Below are 25,784 nucleotides of genomic sequence, written 5' to 3'. Positions count from 1 at the left end.
GGACATACATGCGTTTATGGGTCTCAACATGAGTCTATGAGTATCGAGGTCTCGATGTATGTGGGTCTTTGTGCGTGCCTCTGGCGTTACCTTAGAGTAGGGAGACAGGGGTGCGGTTTAGAGAATTTGGCCGCTACACATTTCCACATGATGATAAGCCACTTCGTTGAGCTATCATTTGTGGCCAGGTCGCTTCTGAAATAAGAGCTACGTAGCCCTGTGGGCCTTACCTGCTAAGATACGATTTAAAAAAAAAACATGTTTTAGGTTTTGATTTAAAGCCTTCACACCTGATGATGATTGCTTGTGTTGCAGTCCAAACGTCGTGAGAATTTTATTGTTTTATATGTTTATTATTTTATTGTTTCCCTTCTACGTGACTTTACCGAAAGAACCAAGAATGTTTTAGATTACTTGAGTTTCCGGTTCAATGTGAGTCTCTCGTTCTGTGTCAATGAGTGTGGGGGAGCGGTGGCGCAGTAGTTATCAACACAAGTTGCATTCCCGCTCACAGTGAAACATCGGTGATTAATATCTGAACCGGTACTGGGCCTCCCCTAGGTCGACTCAGCCTCAAATGAGTACCTGGTGCGGTGTGTAAACATCGCCACTGGGGAGACGAAGACGGTCGGGCGTGGTGCTGACCACGCTCTCGTGTGCCGTGCCGGCCTTCATAGATACTCGCTAACAGCACTTGCCCCAACAGTCTGCGAAAGACTATACGGGGGATCTTTGTCTTTGTTGTATCTGGCACAGTTTTGGGGGGGGCACAGATGGTGCAGATGCCGCTAATCTAAATTCATTAACCCAGACACCTGCTGGGTCTGTCCCGTGAATTCCTGCCAACGAGCCTTCGGCACTTCACGTGATGGCCTCAAGGTGCACCTAGCCTGGCACATGCGCCGTGGGGACGTCACCGCCACTTTGTGGCGGACGGCGGCTGTTGTCGTATCTCGGTGCGTGCGGTGTTTGCGGTGTATCTGTGTGCGTGGTATATCTGATTGTGTTGTGTCAGTGTGTATGTCGGTGTGTGTGTCGGTGTGTGTCTTTGTCGACTCAGCCTCAAATGAGTACCCGGTGCGATGTGTAAACATCGCCACTGGGGGAGACAAAGGCGGCCGGGCGTGGTGTTGGCCACCCACCCCCCTCGTGTGCCGTTCCGGCCTTTATAGGTGCTCGCTAACAGCACTTGCCCCTAGAGCCTGTTAAGGCTACACGGGGGATCTTTGTCTTTGTTGTCCAGTATCTATGTGCATCAGTGTTGTGTATCTCTGCCTCTGGGGGAGCGGTAGCGTAGCGGTTGGCGCGGATCACTCCGAACCACTCACCCCGGGTTCGATTCCCGCTCACGGCCAACACCAGCGACGATTATCTGAACCGGTCCTGGGCCTCTCCTAGGTCGACTCAGCCGCAAATGAGTGCCTGGTGTGGTGTGTAAACATCGCCACTGGGGAGACAAAGGCGGCCGGGCGTGGTGCTGGCCAACATGGTCCGTTCCAGCCCTCATTATGTGCTCGCTAACAGCACTTGCCCCAACAGTCTGTTAAAGCGTTAAAGGCTACACGGGGGGATTTGTCTTTTGTTGTGTCTGTGTTTGTGTGCGAGTGCCCCCCCCCTTCCCGTGCCCCCTCCCCCACCGCCATCCTCTGAATGTGAGACCCCCCCCCCCCGCATGGCTCCGCTCTTATCAGGCCACGTGCACGCCGGGTCAACTGACGGCTCCAGCCGATGTTTTGAAAGCGGCGTAAACATGTTTATTCCTGGAGACCCCGACTCAACCACAACCATCCCCACCACCACAATCCCCAATCCCACGCTCACCCGAACCCGCTATCCCCAATCCTGACTCTAACCCCCGCCCATAGCTCAAACCCAAGTCTAGCCCCTAACCTTATCCCCAAATCCTTTCTCTCACCCCCAGACATAGCCCTCAATCCCTAAACCAGCCATAACCCAAACCCAAATCTCTCACCCAAGTCTAGCCCCTAACCTTATCCCCAAATGCTTTCTCTCACCCCCCAGACATAGCCTCAACTTCCAATCCCTAGCACTTATCCCAACTCGAGTCCTAAGCCTGACTCCAACCCCTACCCGAGTTATAGCCCAAACCCGAGCTCGAGGCTTAACTCTCTCACCTTTACACTTACCTAAACTCTAACCCTAGCTCCTGTTGTATACCCAACCATAGGACTAACCCCGGGTTTAATACAAACCCCCGGCACGGACCACGACCCTAACCTAAACCCCAATCCTACCCCGAAACCGAACCCCAAACCCAACAACCAAAGGTCACGGGTGAGCCCTCGCCCGTGCTCGGCTTGGGGCTGGCGTTAGGGCTGCGGTGCCACTGTCAGGGCGACTGTGAGCCCTGACAGATGAGTCTTAGAGTCAGGGCACGTGTCACTACTATTGGTATCGGGGCTAAGCTGGTTGTGACTCAGGGCCAGTGCTATTGCTCCCCAGTGTCAGGGCTATTGTTAACATCGTGAACGCCGCCTCCAGCGCCGAGCCTCGAGTCACGTTGGGGGCGACTGCGATTCTCTCTCCTCCTTCTGAGTCATCCCCCGCCCCGCGCCGCGTGGCAGCGGTGACCCGGAATCGAACCTCCGGGGTCACTGTGCACATCGGTCACGGCACAGCCACACGTGACTCATCCCAGACACCCCCGTCTCGTAATCCACACGCCGCGTGACTCCCGACTGTGCACAAAGGTCATTGCGCAAGCCAAGCTGCTGAGCTGCTTGCTGTCTCCGTATGGGGGGGGGGGGGGGGCAGATCTCCCGATCTCGTTTCAGAGACCTCTTGCGTGCCATTGTCTGGGACTCCGCGGTGGAGAGTGAGGAGTGAGCGGAGGGGTAAGCAGGCAAATCAGTCAAGAACCCCCCCCACCTCCACCAGATTATAAACCCCAGCCCCCCACACCCAAAACAGCAAATTATTGGGGAATATTCAAAAACATTGGGAGTGGAGCGGTCGCGCAACGGTTAGCGCACTGTGTTCTAAATTCGGCGACCTGAAGCTCGGTTAGCATCAGTGGCAGCAGCGAGTGATTATTGTAACTCGTCCTGGGGACACCGGGGTTGGTGGATCGGGTTACGATTGGTGTGGAGCTGGTGTTGGTGTTCAGACAAACTTCACAGATGACATCAAAACAAAAACAATCAAATGTTACAAGTTACAGCCCTCGGTCAATCCACTGCTGGGTGAAGGCCTCCCCATGTGTCGGTCACTTGAACCATATTTCACCACGCTGGTCAAATGTGGGGGGAGAGGAGGCACAGAACGAGTTTAGATAGAACGCGCCACTGATGTCAGCCGTGACCGGGTAATCAAACACTGCACCACCGCTCCGATCGTTCGTAATATCAACGATCATAATGCCCTCTTGATTTACCCAAGGAACGAGCGGGGGGCGGGGGGGACTTCACCGAGCCTCCCGGCTCCTTTGGGAGGCTCCTCCTGCTTTGCGGTGCTTTGGCTGTTCTGAATTTAGAGTGTGAGAGTGTGGTCAGGAGATCGTGATGGGCGGGGGGGGAGTTAAGGCGGGGGTGCGAGAGTGTGGTTAAGGCGGAGGGGGGGGGCGAGAGTGTGGTTAAGGCGGGGGGGGGCGGGACTAAGAGGCCCCCCCCCACCCATGCCCCACTCAATCCAGACAAATATTTGCCTGGGCTATGAGGTCACATCTTTGAGTTGGGATTTTGCCCAAGTCACATGACGAATCGCAACGCACAGCACCATTGCTCTTCTCGCGCGTTGTGGGAGCAGAAGCGGCGGCGGCGGCGATGAGATTCCGGCCACGACGAGAGGGCCTTTCACGACAGTGTTGCTCGTGTCAGAATCTTTATTTGGAATCGGAATATTATTTAGAAATCCGATGAGCTATGAAGCTCTTTTTCACAGATGTCCAGTCGGGGCACGGGGCAGAAAAATACAACAATAAACAACACACAAACAACCCCCAAAGGAGTGCAAAGTACACTATAGGTAAGGTGAGCAAATCACAACAAATAAATAAGTAAAATAGATTAAGTATAAGTTCAAATCGAATAAGTACTAGCCTTGCCGTCTTCAATTGAAGGAGCGCAGACCACAGTGGATTACGATACGATCCTTAGTTTGGTTTTTCATGACCACAATCACACAACTGTGGCTTGCTGTAAATGTATCTCCATTGGTCCCTATGAGTCTGTGCGTCTCTATGAGTTGACTACACGATTCATAGTTTGCGTTTCTATGACCACAGTCGCACTACTCTGGCATGCGTCTTCAATGTCCCACTCCTGAAGGAGCTGTGTGCATCGGCCTGTCGTTGATGTTTCGCAGAGCACAGTGACGCCACCTCTTCACGAGTCACTTCATCCACACCATCATCATCATCGCCGGATGAAGGCCTCCTCATGCCGTGTCGGTCGTCGGGGGTTGTTGGGCCATACTTCACCGCGCTGGTCAGTGCAGGTTGGGGAAGGTGGAGAGGGGGCTCAGCCACCGGTTCTGATACCCACTCCCCACGCACGTCAGCCGTGGCCTGGGATCGAACTCGGGTCGCCGGATTCGTCGGCGCGATGTTCTAACTGCCGCACCTTGTCACTCGGCAACAGATTTTAATGTCTGAACGTGACTGAGCGTGCGTGGCAAAGCACACGAGCGGGGTTTATTTGGAGACAGGATCAGCTGACACAGGTGAACGCCACGGCCATGCAGATCAAACGCACACAGCGGGCGATCAAAGGGGGAGGTGGGGCAGTGATCTCAGAGGAGACGACAATCACGAAGGATTTACCGCAGCGACGCGACGAAAAACACTGCCCACGTGTCGCCGCGCCCGTCATACAGACGTGCGCCCGTCTGTGCCTGGGCATTGATCCTTCGCCAACAAGCCGGCCGCATTGCCCTCGGCGGCTGTCGATGAAAATTTCAGAGCGGAGTCAAAAGATTAAGTCTCTATACTCTTTGGTTCTTTCGGTAAAGTCACGTACCTACGTGACTTTACCGAAAGAACCAAAGAGTATGGATTCCTGCAGTCACGAAAGCTTCAAATCAAGATTCAGTCTCCTGACCCAATACGGCTCTCAACAGTGGATAGCCGAGGTATCTCGCAGATTTACTGACCTCCCTTCCCCCCCAATGTGTGCCCATCATCCCGAAGGCTTTCTGCTCTTCGATGGCCCATGGCCGCCGCGCGTTTCCCCAGACACGGCTCCTCCATCTCCCTCCTCCTCCTCCTCACTCCGGGTGGCGGTGGCCACCGCTGCTGCTGCCGCGCTGCTCGCCGGCTGTGCAGCGAGCGCCCAGGTGCCCTGGCTGGTGCCGCTCGCGATTTCGCAGGAAGCGCCAGCGTGGCTTTTAAAACTCGGCGTCAGGACGCGTCGGCTCTCTCGATTGCAGCTCCTCAATGCCGCTTCGTTTTCCCTCCGCCTTGGGCCAGCGATCGTTTCGTTTCTTTACCGAGTGCAATGGAAAGCACCGCGTGTACACCTCGTACAAAGGCTCTTTTTATAAATGTGATCCATTATTATTATTATAACTGAACAGGTGACCGGGGCGATGGAGGACGGTGCCCCAAGGAGGCTCAAGGTCACTCACTCGCACTGTGCAGTTTTAATGAATGAATGCAGCTCAGAAAAAAAAACTAATTCTCCCCGCCACCCCCACCCCTCCTCCTCTAGCGAAATCCTGCTGGTAGCGGTGTGTGCAGTGAGCTCCGGGTCCGTGTGATGCATCATTACCTGATGACGGCGTGCACAGGGCCGAGACATCGCAGCCGGCTACGGCCGGCTGGGTGGCTCCAGGGGTCGGGACGCGGAGGCTGCCACCGGTGAGGTCGCGGGCGCCGCTCCGGGCTTCAGCCACTGCCTGTGATCAAACCGAGTTCTCTCAAGTGTCGTGAGTTGATGGTCTCAGCCGTGTAACGCTTGGTTTACATAGAGACCCACAGACTCGCATAGAGACCCACAGGCTCGCATAGAGACCCACAGACTCGCATAGAGACCCACAGGCTCACATAGAGACCCACAGGCTCACATAGAGACCCACAGACTCGCATAGAGACCCACAGGCTCGCATAGAGACCCACAGCCTCGCATAGAGACCCACTGACTCCCATGAGAACCATAGACTCACATAGACAGTGGTGATGAAACTGGGTTCTCTCAAGTGTAGTGAGTTGATGGTCTCAGCCGTGTCACTCATGGTTTACATAGAGACCCGTAGGCTCACGTAGAGTCCCAAAGGGTAACCTAGAGACCCATAGGCTATTGTAGAGACCCACTGACTCACACAAATAACCATAGGCTAACGTAGAGACCCAGGGGTTTACATAGAGATCCATTGATTCGCATGGAGACCTATTGACTCACGTAGAGAACCACAGACCCGCACAAACCGAGTTGTGATTCAGCCGGGTTCGTTCAAGTGTGGTGAGTTGATGGTCTCATGCCGGTCGCCAATGACTGCACACAAAAACCCCCCTGATCACATTTTAATTTGGTTTCACTTTTAATTTTGGCTAAATTCCAGCTTTTACATTTTTAAATATCAGTTTGAGAACATTCCGCTCACATGGCAGAGAGGGGGTGTGGAAAGCGCAGCCCCCTCTGCTGTGTGCACCAAAGATCACCTGATTCACATTGAGCATCTTTATTTATGCTGGAGAAATGTTTGTTTGTATGCATGTTGAACTTCTTTCGCACCGTACAAGCCAACCGCGCTAATCGGAGGTGCGGGTGGAAAGATAACAAACTAAACACAGAAAGCAAATCCAATGAGCGACGAACCTCTTTTTCACAGACGTCCAAGCAGGGTTTCAGAGGCAGCTCCGTGATATACACTTCCCGCGGGCCGTTCTCTAACACGCGGTGAACATTCCAAAACAAGGATCCTTCGTCCGCTTGGAATTGTCGGTGGCGCGGCGAGGATAGAGTCGGGGGGAAGCTGACTGAAAAAAAAAATAAACAAAGCCAAGCGTGGAGAGGCGAGGAACAACTCCGCAGAAGTTTCTGGCCGTGCTGTTATCCACCGCGCACATTGACGGTAAAATTATTTGAACTTTGTTAACGCGTCGCCGCGCTGTGCCTCCGCTCACGGAGGCCGAGGTGGAGCCAGAGACGAGCGGCGCGCAGGCAGCAGCCTGCAGTCGACCCGCGCTGCCAACAGGCGCCCAAAGCTCTGCGGTCCTCGACATTAGAGTTGGAATCTTGATATCGACTGGAGGGATCCGATAAGCTAGGAAGCTCTTTTTCGCAGATGACCAGCAGCAGGTCGAGCTGTAAGTGCTCTGACACGTGTGGCATTGTCTTTGTACTGTTCGCCTTGGCAATCTCTGCTCTGACACTGGTGGTGAGATAAGGCAATAAAGAAGGCTGCCGTCTCTGGTGTTGGCCAGTCAGTTTCAAAGATAACGCAAATATTATCGGAGCATGTCTCTTTGCATGTTTTGCCACAAGTGCGTGTGGTTAATGCAGACTTGATGCCTTGAAAAAGGTATCGATTTGGTGTTCCAACATCTGAACACCTCCTGTTTTGTTCTTATTTTCCATCAGGTCCAGTATATTAAAGTGCCGTCAACCATTCACACACCCACACACAAAGAGTCCGCCACGTGGCATATTCGGGCAAGCCCCTACCTGCATTCTGAGCTCGTCCAAGTACTGGCTGAGGCGTCTCAGGGGCTTTACCCTCCATTATTTGAGCGCGCAGATATTATTAGCGGGTGGTGTTTGGACTGGCTTAATTACCCATTGTCAGTGGCGCATAAGCTGCAAGTCAGACGCAAATGAATGATCTGTGGACTGACCTCCGTTACGCATTAACAGCGATTGCATTGTTTCAGCACCATTCTACGGGACCATGAGCAAGCACAAATAATCGCCATCGTCATCAACACCGATGCGCGTGCAACCGACACGTCCAGGCTTGGCTCCACGTGGGCAAAGCTAACCAACCGTGGCTGCCTGCATTTACTCTCTGTTGCAATCAAGTTGACAGACCGGTCTCTGATGGGGTTTGTAGATCATAGACAAACTGGTCTCTGATGGGGTCTCTAGATCACAGACAGACTGGTCCCTAACGAGGTCTCTAGATCACAGACAGACTGGTCACTGACGGGGTTTCGAGATCATAGACAAACTGGTCCCTAACGAGGTCTCTAGGCTATAGACAGACTGGTCTCTGATGGGGTCTCTAGGCTATAGACAGACTGGTCTCTGATGGGGTCTCTAGATCACAGACAGACTGGTCTCTAACGGGGTCTCTAGGCTATAGACAGACTGGTCACTGACGGGGTCTCGAGATCATAGACAGACTGGTCCCTAACGAGGTCTCTAGATCATAGACAGACTGGTCTCTAACGGGGTCTCTAGATCATAGACAGACTGGTCCCTAACGAGGTCTCTAGATCACAGACAGACTGGTCTCTAACGAGGTCTCTAGATCATAGACAGACTGGTCTCTAACGAGGTCTCTAGGCTATAGACAGACTGGTCCCTAACGAGGTCTCTAGATCATAGACAGACTGGTCTCTAACGGGGTCTCTAGGCTATAGACAGACTGGTCTCTGATGGGGTCTCGAGATCATAGACAGACTGGTCCCTAACGAGGTCTCTAGGCTATAGACAGACTGGTCCCCGATGGGGTCTCGAGATCATAGACAGACTGGTCTCTGATGGGGTCTCTAGATCATAGACAGACTGGTCTCTGATGGGGTCTCGAGATCCTAGACAGACATGTCACTGACGGGATCTCTAGGCTATAGACTGGTCCCTAACGGGGTCTCTAGATCATAGACAGACTGGTCACTGACGAGGTCTCTAGGCTATAGACAGACTGGTCACTGACGGGGTCTCGAGATCATAGACAGACTGGTTGCTAACGGGGTCTCTAGGCTATAGACAGACTGGTCCCTAACGAGGTCTCTAGATCACAGACAGACTGGTCTCTAACGGGGTCTCTAGATCACAGACAGACTGGTCTCTAACGAGATCTCTAGGCTATAGACAGACTGGTCACTGATGGGGTCTCTAGATCATAGACAGACTGGTCTCTAACGAGGTCTCTAGGCTATAGACAAACTGGTCCCTAACGAGGTCTCTAGATCACAGACAGACTGGTCACTGACGGGATCTCGAGATCACAGACAAACTGGTCTCTGATGGGGTCTCTAGATCATAGACAGACTGGTCTCTGACGGGATCTCTAGATCATAGACAGACTGGTCTCTGACGGGGTCTGGAGATCATAGACAGACTGGTCTCTGACGGGATCTCTAGATCATAGACAGACTGGTCTCTGACGGGGTCTCCAGATCACAGACAGACTGGTTTCTAACGGGGTCTCAAGATCATAGACAGACTGGTCTCTAACGGGGTCTCAAGATCATAGACAGACTGGTTTCTAACGGGGTCTCTAGACCACAGACCGAGCGGTCTCTGGCCGGGTTGTGGTGGCCCCAATCTCCCCTGCTCTCAGCTGGGCTCCCAGCCCCTGCCTCGCACCCCAAACGTCACTCCGATTCGGGGCCGAGAGCGCGGCAGCGAGAGCCGTTGGCACACGCAGGGAGCTCAGCTGATGCTGGGGTGAAGATTCGTGGGATTGTCGCGTTTGAGAGTAAAAGCGTCTCGCGCTGCACCACACGGTTAGCTACGTACGGTGCGAAAGAAGTTCAAAATACATACATACAGTAGGCACGCTCGTGCAGTGACGCACCTATCATCGTGTGTGCAGGTGGTGCAACTGCTCCGGCGCCCCACGGCCTGGAGAAGGGTGCCCGGGCGCCGAGCTACATCGAGAAAGGGGGAGAAATTGGACAAGAGGAGGGGGGCGGGGGGAAGGGGGAGGGACAGGGAGGGGAATTTCATTGCATGCACCAGGACCCACGCCAACCACATTCCACGACCATCTACGGATCTCCATGCTCGAGTTGTACACGGCTCTCCGTGTGAGTCCACGGACCTGTGCAGATGCATGGGTCTCTCTCTTGGGTGAGTTTAGAGAGGTCTCGATGCGAGTCCATGGTCAGTGGCGTAGCTATGCTGTGTGCAGGCGGTGCAACTGTGTAGAGGATTCGAAGGCTGGTGGGGCCCAGGTTCCGGGCTACGAAAATAGGAGGGAGGTGGGTGGGACGGGTTTGGGCATGGGGATTGGCCAATGCTCATGCCCAAGTCATTCCTGGCATCCAGAACTGTGCCCTCTATTTACGCCTGAATCTATGATCTCCCCTCGGAAACGCATGGCACTTTAAATTAAATAATCTAAACCTTTACCAGATGGCGGCGTGGGCGGAATGTGTGAGATCGCAATAATTGCAATGAAACCGCGTGGCACCAGGCGCCTGAGTCACCATGCGAGGGGATGTCAACAGCCTCCCTCTCCTGCGAGAGGGCCGAGTTTGATTCCAGCTCCCACGCACACCCGCGCACGATCGCCAAAGTTCACGGCGGAAAAAATGAAATTCCCCTTTGTTTTGGCGGCCCGGCGCTCGCGGATCTGCCGCTTGCTTGCAGAGGTTCGCTGGTTCGAATCCCGCGGGCCGCCCTGGCAATTGCCGCTGGCTAATTCATCTTAATACTCCCGACTGCGCGCCATAGGCTTCACTCACGGTGGACGTTAAAAGATCCACCGCATCGTCGTTCGAAACGAGTAGGAGGCCATCGCGGGCTGGCGTCACGCTCCAGATTTGACCAAATGACACCGTAAAAGCACTCACTTTGGGACCACGTGACAGCGACATCGTCCCCTACTGTGAAACTAGGGCAGCCTGTGCCTGCAAAGCAGAGCGGCGCCTCCCTTCGCGATGATCGCCCTGCGATATAAGAACAGCAGCGCCAATACCATGTACTGAATTATGATTTGCCCGAGTCCGATAAGAGGGCACAGGAACGAGGCTTCCAATTGGAATCGAGAGCTGCGGCTGGATTCTCAGTAAAGGCTAGGCCTCCGTCACTCAAGGTCAGGATGCTCCACGGAAATCTTGGGCCGTGTACACCAGCAGTAGGGGTGGCAGGGTGGCACTGCGTTGTTAATGCTTGTGCCCCACAGCAAGAAGTGCCTGAGTTCGATTCCCGACTCAGGCGTCTTTCTGCGTGGAGTTTGCATGTTCTCCCCTTGGTTCTGCGTGAGTTTCCTCTGGGTTCTACGGTTCCCTCCAAAACCCACACACACACACAGTGTAACTAGTACAGTATTAGTCAAAGATCCCCAATTCTGAAAAGTGACATGCAAATCATTCAATTGGAATCACTCGCCGCAGCAGTGGTAGCGGCGGCATCGCCTCCCCTACTGCACAAACACGGCATGACCCTCCTGACAAACACTTCTCGAGACTCGGTGAGGCCTTCCCTGGGCAAACTGGCGGGATGAATAATTAAATGAAGTGGTTCCTGCGCTATTTTCCGTTGCCCTGTGGACGTAAACGAGCCTCTCTCTGCCGCTGCCGCCCGCGTCGCCGTCGTGGCATCGCGCGGATGTTTCCGTGGTCGTTGCCGATTTCTTGGACGTTCACGCTTGGCGCGCTCCTGAAGATGCTCCCGGCGGCACGCGGAGCGAAACGTCGGACATCGTCGCGCCGAACAACAACAGCAGCAATGCACGGCGGCAGGCACTACCCGGACACCACATCGGAGGAGACGTAGCATGCCACTGTTGCATCGCGCGCTTTCAGATCCTGCGGCCGTCTGGAACGCTTTTCCCATATTAGGAAGCCACTTTTAAATCTAGATTTATTTATTTTTTTAACAGCTTTTTGCATTTGGTTTGTTTTCCTTCCCCCAGACCTCCGACTAGCATGGTTGGCTACGTCCCCGTGCAAAAGTTAAACGCACACACACATAGCTGCTCGGGATTACACGTCGTGCCTTGGCATAGTCTGGGTGTACGATGACCTGAATGCAACGGCGTGGCCTTGGTCGGCATTCGGCTCCGGTGTAATTAATTCAATAATGGGCCGCCTAACCTCCCTCCTCCGTGCCCCAGTTTCCCCACGACCCCCCCGCCTCCCCACAACTGGGCCCCCTCCAGCTGGTGAGTTGCGATGTCGTTTCACCGCCTGCACGTTGTCTCTCTGGGCAACAGGAGATCTGTCATCTCGACGCCACGTCTGGCACACCTCCACTGGCCCAGGTGGGGCCCTCAGTGACGACTTGACCTCTCTCTGGCACGTCTTCGCCCTCTCTGCCACAGTTGGTCGACTGTTGTTGGGGGCTTCTTTGTCCACCGCACAGTTGGGCCCCCCCACCCTCCCGCCTCTGCGTACGACTGTCGGGAATTTCCGCCCCGGCTGCGGGCTGTTGTCTGCGTGACGGTTGGGACGGCGACTGCTTCCCCTCTGCCGCCTGCGCCGTTGGGGCCCCAGACCACAGCCCCCCAGGGCCGCCGCGGCGCTCGTCGCTGCTGATTGGTCGGCGCGATGCCAAGAGTTACTCACAGGAAATCGATTGCCTCAGTGGAATGTGGCCGGGGTCATGTGACCGGCATGGTCAGCCCATTTCGCCGAAAAGACGTTTCTCCGAAAAACCAAAAACCAACCCGTCACCCCCCCACAAACACCCCCCAACACGAAAACCCCAACATTCACCATCACTCACCCACGCTCACCCCCCCCCCCCCCCTTCAGCACCGCTCACCACCAATAATCACGACCAATATTTCCTAGCGTTCACCACCACCTCCCACGCACACCATTCCCCCTCACCCACCCTGCCACAACTTGCCACCACTCACCCACCACAACTCCCCACCCTCACTCACCCTCACTCGCTCACACGCACTCTCACGTACCCTCACTCATCACCGACAACACTCACCACCACCCCCAATCACACTTACCACCACCACCACAACTCACCACCACTCACCCTCTTTCACCACCACCTAAGCTCACAACTCACCCGGACATCACTGCACTCCTGCAATCTGCGGGGCCCCCTCAAACACATCGTGTCACCGGGGTGAGCCTCGTGTGGTGTCACCGGGGTGAGACTCGTGTGGTGTCACCGGGGTGAGACTCGTGTGGTGTCACCGGGGTGAGACTCGTGTGGTGTCACCGGGGTGAGACTGGTGTGGTGTCACCGGGGTGAGACTCGTGTGGTGTCACCGGGGTGAGACTCGTGTGGTGTCACCGGGGTGAGACTCGTGTGGTGTCACCGGGGTGAGACTCGTGTGGTGTCACCGGGGTGAGACTCGTGTGGTGTCACCGGGGTGAGACTGGTGTGGTGTCACCGGGGTGAGACTCGTGTGGTGTCACCGGGGTGAGACTGGTGTGGTGTCACCGGGGTGAGACTGGTGTGGTGTCACCGGGGTGAGACTCGTGTGGTGTCACCGGGGTGAGTGGTGTGGTGTCACCGGGGTGAGACTCGTGGAAAGGCACCGTGCGGGGTTGAGGTGCCACCGTGCCCTGCTCTCCGCTGCCCTGCTCACTGCTCGCTGCTGCTGCCCTTCACCACATCCCCTCTACTGCCCGGTCTGCTGGCGCCGTCGTGCAGCTGCAGACAAGGGCAGGCAACGCACCGTCACACCAGCGCGTGTCGCGCATTCAGGATGGCTGACACGGACAGGTTCCCTGAACGGACGCAGGATATGAATGAATACGAATGTGTGTATCTATGCGTGTTGAACTTTTGCACCGTACGTAGCCAACCGTGCTAATCGGAGGTGCGGCGAAAGGACAACAAACAAAACGCAAAAAGCTGTTATCAAGAAATGAGTCTTCAACCTAAATATCGGAAGAAAGAGCGTTCCAGAAGGCCGCAGAAGCGCATCTGAAAGCGCACGATGCAGTGACGGTCTTTGTTCGATGTGAAAGCGGCCGTGCTCTTTGCGTGTGCGCTTGACACAAGGCGGCCGGGTGGCAGTGGCAGCGCAGTGGCAACAAGGGGCTTGGGTTAGATTCTCAACTCTGGTCACTATTTTGTGCCGAGTTTGTACGTGCTCTCTCTCCCCTGTTGTGCATGGGGTTCTTCACACCTGTATTGGGAGAGCGGTGGCGCAGTGGATAGCGCATTGCGCTACGAACCTGGCGACCCGAGTTCGATTCCCGCTCACGGCCAACACCAGTGACGGTTATCTGAACCATGCCGCGCCGGCCTTCGCAGGTGCTCGCGAACAGCACTTGCCCCGACAGCCCGTGTAGGCTACACGGGGGAATCTTTTTTGTCTTTGTGTGCATCGGCGTATAGCCAATGGGAATCTCTTCTCCTTCGGTTGTCCCGGAGATCGAAGGTGCCCCAGCACGGTGCGGGAACGGCCGCTGCTGGCTCGCCCCCCCCCCCCCCCCCCCGTCGCTACGAGACGCGGAAGTGGGCCCCTTCCTCCTCGTGGGGTGGTTATTTTGGTTCGTGGGTGGTGGTGGTGGTTTCTTTTGTTGCACACGGGCGACCATTCCGGCTCTGTGCGTGCTGCGATAAATACTCAAAATGCGCGTCTCCCATCGCCCACTGCGCATACCCCCCCACCTTGCAATGCGTCAGTCGTCGGCCGGGAACTGTCTACTGCTGGATGAAAGGAAATCTCCCCCACTGCCCCCACTCCCTCAGAACCTGAGAAGAATTTGCAACAACATCCCGAGACGTTTCACGAGGGACTGGGGTTGCATCGTGGAGGGTGCAGGAAGTTTCATGATGAGGTTGGAGTTGGTTGAGTGTGCAGACGGTGCACCAATAGCCAGTGGCGGGGGGGGGGGGCGAAGGGTTTCCCTCCTTCATAGCGGTGGACGGCCAGCTTTGTTAAAGGGTCCCTGCGTAACCGGCCACAAAGCTGCGTGCTGTTGACGACAGTTTGCGGCCAGTTCAACGACTTCATCCATTGATTGACCAATCGGATGGAAGTGTAACAGCGCGCGCCCGGGCGGTGCAGCGGAATCACCAGCGGAGCGGGCGAGGCGTCCGCAAGTCACAAGTCGTCCGCAAGTCACAAGGCGCCGCAAGTCACAAGGCGCCCGCAAGTCACAGGGCGCCCGCAAGTCACAGGGCGCCCGCAAGTCACAGGGCGCCCGCAAGTCACAATGCGCCCGCAAGTCACAGGGCGCCCGCAAGTCACAAGGCGCCCGCAAGTCACAAGGCGCCGCAAGTCACAGGGCGCCCGCAAGTCACAGGGCGCCCGCAAGTCACAGGGCGCCCGCAAGTCACAATGCGCCCGCAAGTCACAAGGCGCCCGCAAGTCACAGGGCGCCCGCAAGTCACAGGGCGCCCGCAAGTCACAAGGCACCGCAAGTCACAAGGCGCCGCGCGCTCGTGGAGAAGTGAGCGATGGAGTTTTTCGGTTGGAGTCAACGACAGCCGCCCAACGCGGAGACTCATTTAATTGTTTTTCTTCCAATGTCAGAAAATAGAAGGCTGTGTTTTCCCCACACAGAACGAACGTGGCGGGGGAGGTGGGTGGGTGCTGTTTACGATCCCGAGCCCTTTGTCGGAAATTCCACATTGACATGGTGGGAGCCGGTCTACGCATTGGATCGCCACTCTTGGTTTTTCGCCCACAGGGCGGTGACTCAATTTATTGGAGATCGGAACGGCTGAATTAGACCCTGACAAGAGATTTGAACGTCTCACCATCAGACTGCAAGCCAGATCTCACCATCAGACTGCAAGCCAGATCTCAGAAGCTTAAGCGGGCAATTGTGCCTGAATAGTGCCTGGATGGGCGACCACCGTGCAGAAAACAGGGTGCGAGAGGATACTGCAGGGGCTACGTTGTGGGCAGCATCAGAGGGCAATGCATAAAAATCTACAGTTGGACTATATTTCTACGGTCCGCTCTGCATTCACTAACTGGCACCGACCGGCGTGGTGAACTATGGCCAGATAACCGCCACGACCCAGCCCGGCAGATCCCCTTCAACCAGGCACTGCGAATGACCGCAGGGGGCCGTGTGTAGACACGTAAACATGGTGTACATCATTACCGTTCACAAGCACACACACACTGCGCGTCCTTGGGAGTAAGGTACACACCCTACCTGTGTTTTGTATAAACATACTGCAGCTCAGTGTCTCCATGTAAAGACAGCCTGCCCCCAGACAGCCTGGAGGCCATAGCAACAGAAGGGAGTGGCTGTGGTCCGAGTGTTGAGACAGCCCGATAAATACCGCATGGCTATTGTCATACTCCTGGGGGCGAAGTCATCACTGAACCATCCAGTTTGCAGTTCGACTCCAGCTCTAGGGCTGTCCCGGCTATGCAAATAATGGATGTATAAATGGACTGATTGGATTACACGCAAATAGTTGATGGGGTCGTTGGTGGGGCGGGGAGATAAGTCGAAACCCTCATTTCCCATGCGTGCCGCTGGGCAGGAGATGATGGGTCGGTGCTAGGTGGCAACGTGGGCATTGTAAGCCGTGCCACGCTGCTGAGGGGTGCATATTTAGGGGCAGCTGCCGTAATTTTAAAAGGGGCCCCACGTAACCGACCACAACAGATGTCGTTGGCCATCACTATTCACCGTCCCGGCTCTATTTAGTTATTCGACTCTCACCAGGCTGCTGGTCCCCGCGGTTTGCTTCCTCACGTTTGCTGAAAAGTGCTGATCCTACGGATGCACTGGCCCCTGCCATGCAAACGTCGAATGTATAACTACTGCCGGTTTGGAGCTGAGCAAACGTGGAGGAAGGCACAGCCCTGTTACTCATTTGTTGACATTTCAACTTTTAAGGTGTTTGCAGCTATCTGATGTTAGTCAGCGAGGCGTACTGTTTGATCATTCCTGAGTTGGCCATTGTGTGGCAGATTTACAATAAGACCCCCCCCGCCCACCCTCTGTGGATGAGCGGCTCAGAGGTCAGAGTATTGAGCTGACACTGCTGAGACCCTGGGTTTAAATCCTGGCAGCCACCTTGAATAAACTGGGTTCTCAAATACAGTGGAGTTTATGGTCTCCAAAAGTCTCATTACATTTGGTTCTGCATTTAATTTGACTAAATTGCAGCTCTGAGAAAAAAAAAGTCAGTTAACTAGAATCAATGTTGTCTTTTACCAGGAAAGGCCCACCGAGTTCGGCAGCTCTTCTGCAGAAGCGACCTGGTCACAAATGGTAGCTCAACAAAGGGGTTATCATCATGTGAATCATTTGGCGGGACCCCGGGGTCCTGCAAAAATCAGGTCAATAATTATTTTTCAGTCCGCCCACTCGTGACCCCGACAGCAACGTGCCGCTCGCCCAGACTTGCGCCAACAAGCGCCAGCAGGTGGCGATCAACACGATGGGCGCCACCCCACCGGCCAAACGCAAGCCCGGGGGGCGTCCGCCGCAGTCGCGCGCGGCGACGACGCCCTCCGGTCAGCCGTCGATCCTCGGCTTCTTTGCCAAGGCGAGCCCGCCCCCGCAGTGAATTTAACGTGTTTATGTAATTTTTCAACTTTTTACGAAACTTAGTGCCCCGAGTAGCTCTCGACGAGGCCAATCGATTGACGCTAGTTTTGTTGTCGGTAAGGCGAGACTCGTGTCGTTACGCGGTTTTTCCCACCCCGGGGCAGTGATGTGACCCCGGGGTCCCGCCAATTACCACATGTGGAAATTTAAAGCAGCCAAAAATTTGCATGTTTCTAAAAGTGGAGGAAAAAAACCAGAGGACCCTGAGAAAAATCCACACATCCACGGAGAGAATGAAAACTCCAAATATACAACAGGTGTCAGGGTCGGGATTGAACCCACGAACTCCTTTATACTGGGCGAAGTTAGTCAATATCTTGCCACCGTGGCACCCTTCATCGCCATGAAAACCTTGCTCTTGGTCATTTAAAAGAAATTCAGAGGTAGCTCTGCGGTATACAATTCCGCAGACTGTTTTCTTAACACCTCGGGGTTGCGCACTGCTCCGTGAGTTTCTAATGGATTCTGTTTCATGCTTGTCGGTGGGCTACACAAATATAAACACCAGCTCACCACCGCCTGCAGACTTGCAACACACGGAGCAGCAGTTTTGGTGGGGGGGGGGGGTATTTATCCAGCAGTGGATTGATCCAAGCTGATGAGGGTGATGACGAAAGGAATTACAAATTGGCAAGTCCCTACGACGTCTCTGCAAAGCGTTGTGAAATCCCGTTCATGGATCTCGGCGGCCTCATCCAGTACTGTGCAAGGGACGTGGCGCGTGCAATCACCACAACCCCTGCGCGTGCCCTACGTGACTTCTAGTCGCCCTCGGCTCAGCGGAGACGGGGGGGGAGTAAAAGACCCTCCCAGCCCACGCAGTTTCATTACTTGTTGACAGGCTGTGGTGCAAGGGGCCCAGGCCATGTTGATGCTCTTGCAGCCGACGATGTACACTCGCCGTGTGCTCATTTAATGATGCACAGTCCCTTTTGTATTATCTGCTGCTGGATGAGTTTCCCTACCTTACCTCGTATGCAGGGCATGGGTTCGATCCCGACGCATGTATATTTGGATTTTGCATGCGTCCCCCTTTGGCCACGTGGAATTTTTCCTCGAGGTCCTCCGGTTTTCCCCTCCATATTTAGAATCAACATGCGTTTTAGAGTATTTGACTGCAAGAAATATCCATGTGATAAGCCACTTAGTTGGGATTATCATGTGGACACGACGCTTCTAAAAAAAGTGCTATATAACTCAGTGGGCCTAATATAGTAAAATACTGATTTTAGAGTTGTGGAAGGTTAAGCCGTACTTCACCACACTGGTCGGCGAATGTTGGTGGTGGTGGGGAGCATAGATGTGGGACCATTTAAGTACAGCACAACAGATTTTGCTGCACTGGTGATATTGGCATACAGCCGATAACGTGTTATACAGTGGACATTCATGCAAGCACTATCGAGGCTCTAACCTACCACAACCTGTAGCATGGGGATGTCCTCATTCAGCAGTGGAATGAACAAAACTATGTACACGAAGGCGATGCTGTGGATTGCCGAGCCTAGTAAGTGTGGCAGCCAAAGGAGGGACACACCCCCGGGAGTACTTCTACCACAGAGATGGAGCGACGAAATCGGCTTGTGTAAAGCTTCTAGATGGATCGTTACCATCACAGGACCGTAAGGTGGCGATGGGTTGAGGAGGCCTTCATCCAGCAGTGGATTGATCAAGTCTGACGATTACAATAAACAAGCCACACAATCTAAAAAACGCATACATAAAGTGAACGCTTTTCTTGGCATCAATTCCACTTCAGCTACGATCGAATCAGCACTGGCAGAGTAAAAAAAAACACGTGTCGGGCAAATAAACAAGATACTCTTTTATTGTTGTTTTGAGAGGCGGAGCGGGAACTGAAAGCACCAATGTCTGAAGAATGTAGAGCATGCACAAGCAGTAATCTGAGCAGCTCAATGGCCCTGGGGGGGGGCACCCACCACCCTAGTGCCTTCACAGACACCCCCCTCCAGTGTCACCCAAATGCCTCTTTTTCACACTCGCAAAAACAGAGCCGCGCCCAGGGCTGAACAAGCCGTGGCCGCGGCTCAGGAGATGCCAGGTTGTTTTCTTTCCTCACTGCAGAACTCTGAGCCGCCATCACACTGCAACGACCGGCTCGAACTGCACATCGGTGACAGTGGTGTGTTGCCACGATGGCGCCTGCGTCCCGCAGTGACTAAGGCGCATTTGCAGGAGGATGCAACTAATCCTGGCCCTGCTTGGCCCCCTGAGCCAAGAATTGGATTTTGCGAGGGTCTGCGTTTCAGTTTGGTTCCGGCATAGGCAGTGGGAAAAAAACCACCCATACTGTGAAGAACCCTATGCTGGCTTGGCACAAACGTGCCAGTGGATAAGGGATTATGAGTGATCACAAAGCCCCAGTGTGGTCTCACACATACATACATACACACTCACTCACCCATGCACACACACACACGTCATACACCACCATGTCACATCGTTCAAAAGCCAGATTTAAAATAAAGTAAAACAAAATGCGCTTCGGTAACAGCCGCTCCAGATGACGCACACGTGGGCAGCAAGGAAATTTCTCTCGATAATCCCTGGTAAGCAAAAATCCACCCAGGTAGAACTGCCACCTCTTACCGCCCCCCCCCCCCCACACGGCAATCAAGACACCGTTGATCTGCCTTAGGAAAATATCAAAGGTCTATCCTGAACCAAGTAATTATTGCATGGTAAGGGTACACTAAAATCTAATCCAGGACAGGGCAATGAGTAAAGGTTATCCAGAGTCCATTTTAAACAGGGGGGGGGTGGAGTTCTGTTTTCAATCATCTAAGTTGAGAAAAATTCATGTAAGGAATCTACACCCTCCCTCCTCCCCCCACCGGGCCAGCTCCATCGCAACTCCAAAGTTTGTTTTTTAGTCGCACACGTTGCAAGGCTACTTTTTGGGGGTAGGCCACTACCAAATAAGAGCATGCTTAAACCAGGCTTGTCGTTTCTAAATGCAGCTTTAAAATCAGACTGCCGTGCACCATAGGGTCCCCCCCTGCCCATCCAAGCTGCCTATCATGTTCACCTGGACACGCACAGGGAGGAGGCTCCTGATGGGATTTGGAGCACTCTCCTCGGTCTACCTTCTAGGTCTGTACTAATAAAAGGGTACAATCGGTGCACCCACACAGTCCTGATAGTACATCATATGACCAAAAAAAAGTTAAACCTTTTGTGTTGCAAGTTGAGGCTTTCCTACCCTGCAATTTTCATGCAAGGGGCTGCGGCTGTTGCTGTCCGCTGCCAAATTCAACTCTCGCTTCCTTGAGTTGCGTAAAGACCAAAATAATCATAACAGATTATTCTGTTTCTGGCCAAAACACTGCCGCGAAGGCAAGAGTGATTCAATTCCTCGCCGTGTTTGAGGTAGCAATATAACACACATTAACACGTTTCTAATCTTTTACCTTTTCTGAAATTTTATTTAAAGAAAATAATAATTAAAATTATAAGTGCTTCTGAAATGCTCAATTTTACCAACACTTACAATGCTGCCTCATCGAGCCAGATTCAAATGAATTTAACAACTCTTTAAAAGCAAATAGTTGCCATCCAACAAGAGCCTGTGCGTAAATTTCCATTCCACTTTCGGGTTTTTATCGGTAGGAAGACGCAAACACCTTGCTCACACAGAGGTTTAAAATATTAACAAAGCATGACAGGCCCCACGGAATGCAACCAACGATTTGGCACCACGCACCCCAGTCGCCAACGCTCCCATGCGGCTGGTTTAGCAAAATGGAAACGAACGAACAGCGAAAATCAGAATGTAAAAAAAAATGTATTTACAGCTGCATCTTTGCCAAAACTCTACCGCCATGGAAACGTTGAGCACCACAATTTAACTTTGCAGGGGTGGGGGACGCGTGCCACGTCTGTTCAGAGTCTCGATGTTTTTCCGCGGTGGTGGTAGTGGTGCTTCGTTTAGCTCAGCTGGAGGTGACGCTGGGGCACACCGTGCGCGGGAGCCAGATAAGATTGGGGCCTCGTGCCACTTGGAAGGTTCAGCAGAAACCGCTGAGGATCTTGCGAACGCCCAACGCGGCCAGAGCCGTCATGGCCCCGAACCCCGCGACGGCCATCAGCGTGTTTTTGAGCGCGCTGTCGGGCGTCTCCCGCTCAAACTCCCGCACGAACCCATTCTGCAACAGAGGAACACAAGCGCAATCCACGTCAGTACAGTCGTGCATGTACACACACACACACGGCATCGGTCCTGAAAACAGCAGTAGCATAGCTATCGATTGTACAGGCGATGCAACTGGGTGCTCAAGAGCCAGAGGGGCCCAGCTGCCAAGTTACAAAGAGGAGAGGGGAAATTTGCTCTCCAATGGTGTTTTCACAAACTTAATGCGGGTCTTGGAGCAAAATGTTGGCCCACCAAAAAAAATCATGGAAGGGCCATACAGCATAACAGGAAAAACACACACTCGTGGGGGAAATAGCAGAGGGGGCCAGTCACATTTAATTTCTTACACCAGGGCCCATGCCAAGCATTCTACGAGTCAGACTTAAATGTGTGACGGGGGCTTTGTCCACTGGCCTTGTATGCGCATGGCAGGTATGGACGCAAACACGCGAGATTACAAAAACACAGCTCTTTCATGTTTTAGACAAAGACCCGTGAGGGAGGGGGTGCTTGTGGTGGAGGCGTGGTGGCTGAGAGCCAGAAATCGGAATGCAGATGGAGGAAGCTGCAGAGAGGCGGGCGTGGGGGCGGGGTGGAGGAGCTCATGATCAATAGCGGGCTTTACGCACCCACACATTTGGAAAAATAAATCTTTCCTGCCACGTCACAAACATTCCCCTTACAATTGACGAAACAGAAAAACCCCAATTCTGTTTCCCACCAGTGCCCCAGCCAGATGGGAATGGGCCCAACGGCTCGCCCGCCCTCCTTCCCACCCTCACTAGTTGGTAACAACAACACGCAAAGGAATACTGCTCATAAACAGCAGGAAGGCACGTCTCCCATGTCTTGCATGCGTGTCGTGAAGACATTGCAAGTACTTTCAATGCTCTCAGCCCTATCTAGATCACCAGCTCAATTTAGAAAGGGCCCAACATGTGGCTGTAGTATTGTTTAGACCAACTCAACTGTGGCCATCCCATCAGGTTGAGCAGTTAAGTGCCTGGAGCAGCTGTGAGATTTTTGGTCCTAGCCACTACCCATCCGAACCTTTATTTTCAAACAATGCAGTTGTCGTCAGCAGAGCTGAACTTTTCGAGCAATAAGGGTTCGTTACTCTCGCAATGCGAACGAAAGCCAATGAATGAAGGCCACAGCGAGTGGCAATCTAATTACGGGGCGTCAGCAGCTCTTGAAAATGCTAAAGTCCATATCTCGTTTTGCATGTGGGCACGCAATCCGAGTCCAATGGACAACAGTTCTGCTTACGCAACTGCCGGCGTGGTAGCTGGCGATGACTGCGAGCGTGTTGCTGCGCAGACAGCGCAGCGGTCTGGCCTCCGTTATTGAGGGTAAAAATGCAAAGCAGTGTCCACCAACACGCCACGGTGGCGAGATGTTAACTACCTCGCCTGGTATACAGGAGGTCGTGGGTTCGATCCCGACCCCAACGCCTGTCCCTCCGGTTTTTCCCTCCATGAATGTGCACATAAGCTACTTCAATGAGCTATCACATGTCTCTTTAGAAAAAGAGCTATATAGCTCAGTTGGTCTTACCATGTCCAATAAAAAAAATATTCAGAGATTTAAATAAAGAAATGTTTACAGTTCGTAGGGAGATTGTATTAAATGTTAAGTGGGCGAGGCCCACACAAGCCATAACCAAATCGCGCGGAATGCACCCGATCTTGTTAGACCTCAAAGCCAAGCAGCTGGGCATTGACATTGTTTGTAATACATGGGCTGCGTGCGGTATGCAGCGCAAAAAGACCAACTATTGTACTTGTATGCGTCTACATCTAGACTCCCTTGCTTTTACCCATCCGCACTGGCCAGGCGTGGCAAAGTAATAATGTGGAAGCTCTCATCAAGCAGTGGATTGATAAAACGGCACTGTAGATCCGTACGAGGCTCACGGAGACCAACAAAGGCTCAGTTTGAAATCCCTAAAATAAACCTGCCGGGACTGCGGTTTTAGTTCCACAATTTACGCCTTTATAAAGGAGGCATTTGCACTGTTTCGTTTGACATCACAACATTTTTGCCCACACACACCAGGGGCCGCACCTATTTGCTAAGTGGTTTTGAGTTCCCAGAAATGGTTGTTGAGGGGGGGGGGGGGGGGGGTCCACGAAACATGACAGTCACATTTTCCTATGGGTTTCTGATTTCCACGTTTTTGCTTCGCAGCCTTCCGTTGGTGCGGCAGAGTCCCCCCTTAAGAGTTGAGAGATAACGCGTGGCTCGCTTGCTGGCAAGATTCGTGTTTAAAATTAGTTTCAGGTAAGAGAAATCCCCCGCTGAAAATTCTAGAAAACGGCAGCTACCCCCCCCCCCTGCACGAATATGAGTTTCCATTGTTCAGTGTCCCAGCTATCGCTCACGTTACAGTGCAAATAAAGATCCTTTGTTGTTGAACCGAGTAGAAACCAAGGTAGTCTATTTTTGTCACAACGGGCCCCCTTACGACTCAGAGAATGGACCATATAACTTTTAAAAAGCAAGACCCTCGTGCAAATGAGTTGAGACTTAATCCAGGTTATAAAGCAGGCAATTATGAGACACTCAAAAGTGAATGCGTACCGTCTTAAATATTAAGTGCTGTTTTACAAGCCCAAGATTAGCACCAAGTGGATGCAGAAATTACCGATAATTTTAAGTACCCAATTTAGGACGTGGATAATTAGGCACGTGGTCAATGCGTCGTTTCTCTAATACATACATTTTGAATGCGATGACTAATTTAGAGAATGAAACCCGTTGAACACTTATGGTAATGTTAATTATTAACGTTGAAAAACGCCACGTCTCTCTGGGTCACATGCAGTAAAAGGGCAGACGCGCATGAAATGTCGACGACTTCTGCAGGTCCCCCCCCTTGTAAACTCAAACCAGCAGTTGTTTAAGGGGCTTCTCTACACTTTGCTATTGAAACTGTGCCTGCAGAAATCGGTACAGAATTTGTTTTCACACATTTGACTGCTTTAAACAAATGCTTCTCGAAAACATGGACGCTGAAGACCCGATAGGCAAAAATATGCAGATGGCAATGCAGATGGTATGAAAACAGGGCGATTGCTGTCTAAGAGAGGATGCGTGTCTCTCACGACTTACAAACACAAGCGGTCGCTCAATACTCTACAGAAGCGCCAAAGGTGTCGCCGCCGACATTTTTCAGCAACTTGGCAAACTCAAATAGAAACCCAATTAAATTGCTCTTCCGTCTCGCCTGGTAACCCCCCCCCCCCCCGCTAATTCTCAAGTATCCTCATGCCGTCTGAACCCATCACCACCGTCATAATCGCCGCCAACATCACAATTTCTACCAGCTCCTTCTCCACCACTACGATCAGTGTCCGCCACCAAGCAATCACAACCACGTCGCATATCTCCACCGCCGACCGCGCCGTGTCTCGATCACAGTGCGTGGCTCACCCAGCCTCCCTGCTGCACGAACCATGCCTTCCGCGAGGACACCAGGAATGCGGCCACCTCGTCCGCCACGGCCCTCGCCTCGGCGTCGCTCAGCCGCCCGCTGGCTTTCAGCCTCTTGACGAGCAGCGCGCAAAACACCACCAGCGCGACGACGCGGCCCCAGTTCATGTGCCCGTCGGAGAACATCTCCCGGGCCACGCCGAGCGCCGAGCCGCGCAGCTCCTCGGGGTCCGTCTGGGCCTCCACGCGGCTCACCATACCCGAGATGGCGGCGCGGTGCTGCTCCAGGAGCGAGTCCCCCATACTTTTGAGGAGCTCTGAAGCGGAAGAGAGTTGCTGCTGGTGGGGTGGCTGTTCCGTCGGTGTCAGATGGGCCATGTAGCCGGTGATGAAATTCGCGGTCTCGACGGTCAGCGCGTCGTCGTTATACGGTCTCGATCCGCCACTCCGCGTTGCCTGAATGTCCGCCGCGGAATGCGAGACGGAGTCGGCGGAGGTCGCAGGCGTCGTTGGCGGCGGCGCGCCGCAGGCCTCGCCAATGGCGGGTGCTGTAGCCGTGTCGTTGTCGCGGGGCGAGGGAGAATTGGGAGGCGACCCCGCGCCCTGTTGTTGTAACCTGTCGGCGGCGAAGATCCCTGCGTGAGTGCCGTCGGCCACCATGGTTGCGTGCGAGCGAAGTAGCTTGGGAGGTTGGTGTGTCGATGAATGTGAGCTGTGAGAATGCGGCTGTGGGCGGTGTTGGTAGCGCGGTCGTTGGTTTTGTGGCTCTGGGTACGTGGGCGGGTGGGGCACGCCCCAACTTCCTCCTCCTCTCTCCCTCGGTGAAGTGGTGGGATTTTT

General features: G+C 53.6%; 1 protein-coding gene and 1 long non-coding RNA gene across 2 annotated transcripts; both read right to left on the bottom strand.

Moving 5' to 3' along the window:
- Positions 1 to 3,827: 3,827 nt before the first annotated feature.
- Positions 3,828 to 12,557, bottom strand: LOC116953667 (uncharacterized). Its single transcript, XR_012929514.1, has 3 exons — positions 12,098 to 12,557; positions 9,700 to 9,772; positions 3,828 to 6,934 (listed from the first exon to the last, which is right to left on the bottom strand). It is a non-coding gene; the product is annotated as an uncharacterized LOC116953667 (long non-coding RNA).
- Positions 12,558 to 19,166: 6,609 nt separating this feature from the next.
- On the bottom strand, positions 19,167 to 25,720 carry LOC116953652 (anti-apoptotic protein NR13-like). Its single transcript, XM_032974045.2, has 2 exons — positions 24,945 to 25,720; positions 19,167 to 21,522 (listed from the first exon to the last, which is right to left on the bottom strand). Exons 1-2 carry the CDS (start codon positions 25,602 to 25,604, stop codon positions 21,385 to 21,387), a joined length of 798 nt encoding a protein of 265 aa, XP_032829936.1. The 5' UTR covers positions 25,605 to 25,720; the 3' UTR covers positions 19,167 to 21,384.
- Positions 25,721 to 25,784: the final 64 nt, after the last annotated feature.

The sequence above is a fragment of the Petromyzon marinus genome, chromosome 52 (assembly GCF_048934315.1).
Source record: "Petromyzon marinus isolate PM22_M1 ecotype Great Lakes invasive population chromosome 52, UKy_Petmar_22M1.pri1.0, whole genome shotgun sequence".
In the NCBI taxonomy this organism is placed as follows: domain Eukaryota; kingdom Metazoa; phylum Chordata; class Hyperoartia; order Petromyzontiformes; family Petromyzontidae; genus Petromyzon; species Petromyzon marinus.
This window is presented reverse-complemented; position numbering and strand designations above follow the sequence as displayed.

What these genes read in the sequence shown, in the direction of transcription:
- LOC116953652 (XM_032974045.2), bottom strand. Translation starts at nt 25,604, where the DNA reads ATGGTGGCCGACGGCACTCACGCAGGGATCTTCGCCGCCGACAGGTTA. An exon ending in TCGTGCAGCAGGGAGGCTGG is followed by an intron (nt 21,523 to 24,944) that starts GTGAGCCACGCA and finishes CCTCTGTTGCAG; the next exon opens with AATGGGTTCGTGCGGGAGTT.